The sequence below is a fragment of the Austrofundulus limnaeus genome, unplaced genomic scaffold (assembly GCF_001266775.1).
Source record: "Austrofundulus limnaeus strain Quisiro unplaced genomic scaffold, Austrofundulus_limnaeus-1.0 Scaffold64, whole genome shotgun sequence".
Lineage (NCBI taxonomy): Eukaryota > Metazoa > Chordata > Actinopteri > Cyprinodontiformes > Rivulidae > Austrofundulus > Austrofundulus limnaeus.
This window is the reverse complement of record NW_013952466.1, coordinates 51,557-55,504: the sequence shown is the minus strand read 5'-3', so window position 1 is coordinate 55,504 and position 3,948 is coordinate 51,557. Positions and strand designations below refer to the sequence as shown.

Here is a 3,948-nt window from a genome sequence, read left to right as displayed (position 1 = left end):
ATATATATATATTCTGTGCAGAGAACTTCTTGTGCTATAATATTTTCAAATAAATATATCAAAGCTCCTCAGTTGAAAACACTAAAATGATAGAAATTATGTTTAAAAACCTCTTTCCTCAGAAAGTCTTCTGTCCTAAGAACGCTAAACTGTAACTTTTAATAAGGTCATGTACACAGTATACTCCTATTTAAATGAAAATATTTGACCTGTAAGCAGAAAGCTTATGGATGTTGATTTCTGCTCTTTATTTCAAAGAAGAGGAGGAGAACAAAGAAGTTTTACTCAAGCAGCTCCTGAAACTCTGCTGACTAACATTTGTAATGTATTGATGACTAACACGTCATCAATTACCCAGAATGCTTTGCATGTAAATAAAATGGCTCCGCCCGTGTTAAAATATGTTTTTAAAAATTTACAAAACTAAACATCCTACCGTATTTTTACAGTCTTTATTTTACAGTTAAAATATATGTTTATCAAATAAAGTCTAATGTTACAACTAATAGGGGATCCCTTTAACAAACATGAAAAGGTTTATACTTACAGCTGCAACTGTTAACATGTCAAACACTTTGGTGCAATAACGCCAGGCATTTGCATTTCCATACTTGGTCTGGCACTCATCTGTGAAACATAAAAGAAAAAAATTGAGACATGGATGTTTTTCCTTGCAGATCAACTCCTTCCATATATCTAACCTCACCATAAAAGCCATAAACTTGAGTGATCTGCCTGCTCTCGTGGTTTCCACGAAGAAGAGTGATGCGGTCTGGCCATTTAGCTTTCAGCACCAGCAGATAGGTAAATGTCTCCAAGCTGTAATATCCTCTGTCGACAAAGTCTCCCTACAGACCAGAGATGTTTGTTACATACACCCAGACAAGAAAATAAAAACAAAGACTAAATGTTTCTGAAGTTAAATTCAGGAAGAAAAACTCAAACCATGAAGATGTAATTTGTGTCTGGGACCTGGCCACCAGTTCTGAAGAGTTCACAAAGATCATAAAACTACAAGAAAAGCACAACAGACTGTAGTGTGAGCATCACATATTGGTAACTATGTACAAAACAATTCAACAACTATAGTAATGTAGTTTACCTGTCCATGAATGTCTCCACACACTGTTACAGGGGTAGAAACAGGCTGAACGTTGGACTCCTCCAGAAGAAGATCACACACATAATCACATAACCTCTGCATCAAACAAACAGCAAAGCATTTTAGTTTTCCATGCAGACAGAGACCTGATATTCAATGTTTTGTTCTATTTTCCTCAAAGTGTCACACAATCATCTTTTAGTTTTGCTAAGWCTTTAAAAGTTATTAAATTTTGAATAATGAAGATGATATTTGGAGCTGCAAAAACTTTTATGCTACATAAGAAAGGCAACAAAACATTCTCTTTTCTTTCTTCAATCCTGCAAAACTATTATTAATAAACTTGAGTGATATATATATGCTTGGCCTTCAGAGGAGTCAGATGCTTTTTGCTCTCTCTCCCGAACCCGTCCCTCTTTCCCTGCTTTGCAGCTGGGTCAAGCCTTTCTTTTACCTATCATTCGATAACAAAGGAATTATGGATTTGGTCAACTGGTCTCTGAATGCAATCGACACTATTTTTTCCACACTGAGATTGGAACAAGGGGAGCGCAGCTGTCCCAGTGGAACTGTCGCGGCGGGCCGTGTGTCTGGGTCTTGGGGATGGAACCTCATCTGCCTAGTCCCGCTTTCCATTGAGGACGTTGAAGATTTGTTCATATTTGGACTCACGATAACTGGATTCCTGCTGATCGGCTGTGGAGGAGTCCTGGTTTATCGGAAAATGAAAACGATCCTGACAGCAGTCCGGGAATGTCAAAATCTGTCAGGGACCGTGGATGGGATCTCCTGTAGTGAGAATGCACAGACTCAAATGCTGGGGGATATAAGTCACAAACTGGATGTGGTTCTTACGAGAATCACAGTTCAGCAGCGTGCCCGTGAGGAGTAAGATCACACCTGGGTGAAGTTTCACACGGAGAGAGGCAAGGACGTAACTGAATTTGGAACATTGGCATTTTCGCAACACAGAGGCTCAAGACTCAAAGCAGAGAAATCAGGCTGCTTGCCCCAAACAATTCTGTTTATCATTGGATCCCTGCAGCTGTGTCCTTGGACACAAGTTATCAAAACCTCCCTGAAATGACACGTGAGAAGAAAGCCTTGAAGCCATTCCACATCCGCTTCACTCGTGCTTGGATCAGTCTGAAGGCTGCATTGGGTGAAGACAGATAACTGACTTTGGTGATTTGTGCTTTGACTGATAACAACTTGTTTGGACTCTGGAGGTCTTTGATTGGTTCCAACACGGAGTACTATCCTAGATGTCACCGGCTCCGCTGAACCCCTCCCCATACCATGTGTTTCTGACCCCACACACCCCTCCCCTCCTTAGCTGACTTGCACTGTGCAGAGTAGTTTTTTTGAGTGTATKTTTGTGTGTTTTTGTATAAAACACAGGATCAGAGCTCTTTTTATTAACTCGCCTTTCCTATTGTGTGTGTATTCTAAGCTGCAAAGTTAGAGCACCGTCGTGCGAAAGACCGTGTACATACGTTCCCCCATGTTTGTCATGTGTGTGTGTTTCTCCGGACGGATGTTCTAAACTGCAAATTTTGTTCTGCATTACATCTTGATGTTGTGTGTGAAAGACAAACTATTCTGATTTGGGAGAAAAACAAAGAAAGCCAAGTTGTTGCAGTACCTCAGTGGCCTGTTGGCCACTAAAAAATTGTAAGAAAATACATCATTTTTTAAATGCAGTTGAAGGAAATTTTGTAAATAATTAACTGAATCTTAGATCCAGTTTTGTATTTTATACTTTCTGATCATCGCAGCCATACATTTAAAATAGAGGATGAGAGTGGTTGTGTGTTATCGATGTGTTCTGGCTGTAGTATAAACAAAGTTGGTTATGTTTCTGGCATCTGACGTAAAAGGTAACACCTCCAGGGGTGTAACCAGGAAGATAAACTCACTATAAGCCGTAAATTCATCATTATAGAAGTTTAGAAGTGAGCTGCACGGTCTCAGTTTGAGCACTCGGTTTTTGAAAATCAATGTATTTTTGTGTGCTTGACTTAAAAAACTGCATCTCTTCCACAAACCGTAAGTAAACACAGTTCACCACGATGGTTAAAGCTCTATTGTGCAACTAAGCTGTATATAAACACCAACCAATAAAAGCTGTCGTGTTCACTGAGCTGAAGCTCATTTGAAAACAAATTGTTCACCAAGAAACCTTTTTTTAGAAACCACAGATGCAACGTCATCATCTAAAGATGAGAGGGACAATCCAATCAGGTATCAGCTTATTGTTCAAACTTAAGTTTGCCTCTCAGATTGTATGGGGGTCCCCAAACTAAGGAGGGCACCAGAAACCTTCCAGTGGAATAACCAAAGGCTGACTTGTGTGTGCAACCAAAATCCAGCTAACAAAGAGAGAGCACAACCACAGGAGGGTGCACATAGCCTGTCTGAGGGCCTCTCTGTGTGATTTTTTTGTTTGTTTGTTTGTTGTTGTTGTTGTTTTGTTTTTGCTTTGAGTGTCGCATGTCGCCCGCGAGGGGACATGGGAAAAAAGAAAGAAGGAAAAAAAAAGGATCCTGACTTACTAAGTTAAGATCCTGAGAAACAAAGATGGGATCCTGAGAAAGTTTCTCGGGATCCTGGCTGTGTCCAAAACGGCAGGAYGGGTCCTCCGAAGGTCGAATTTGTCGGCCGCATACGTCACAGCGCCGCGACGAAGGACGTCCAAAACCGAAGACTCCTCCGATGCGGCCGACAAATACGTCCTTCCTTTGGCCCGAATCGAAGGTCCTTCCCGGCCCAGCATATCCCATAATGCATTGTGGCCCGACCGGAGATTTTTTTTATGCTAGTAATGGTGGACAAAACGAGAGAAA

General features: G+C 40.8%; 1 protein-coding gene across 1 annotated transcript in view; it reads right to left on the bottom strand.

The window, feature by feature from the left end:
• The window catches only part of LOC106518606 (serine/threonine-protein phosphatase 6 catalytic subunit), a 20,832-nt gene that overhangs the window by 9,555 nt on the left and 7,329 nt on the right, over positions 1-3,948 (bottom strand). The window contains exons 2-5 of the mRNA XM_014009956.1: positions 1,103-1,198; positions 946-1,011; positions 707-848; positions 548-627 (exon numbers count right to left, since the gene is read on the bottom strand). Of these exons, the coding sequence (XP_013865410.1) occupies positions 548-627; positions 707-848; positions 946-1,011; positions 1,103-1,198 (384 nt within the window). The remainder of the gene's footprint in view (positions 1-547; positions 628-706; positions 849-945; positions 1,012-1,102; positions 1,199-3,948) is intronic.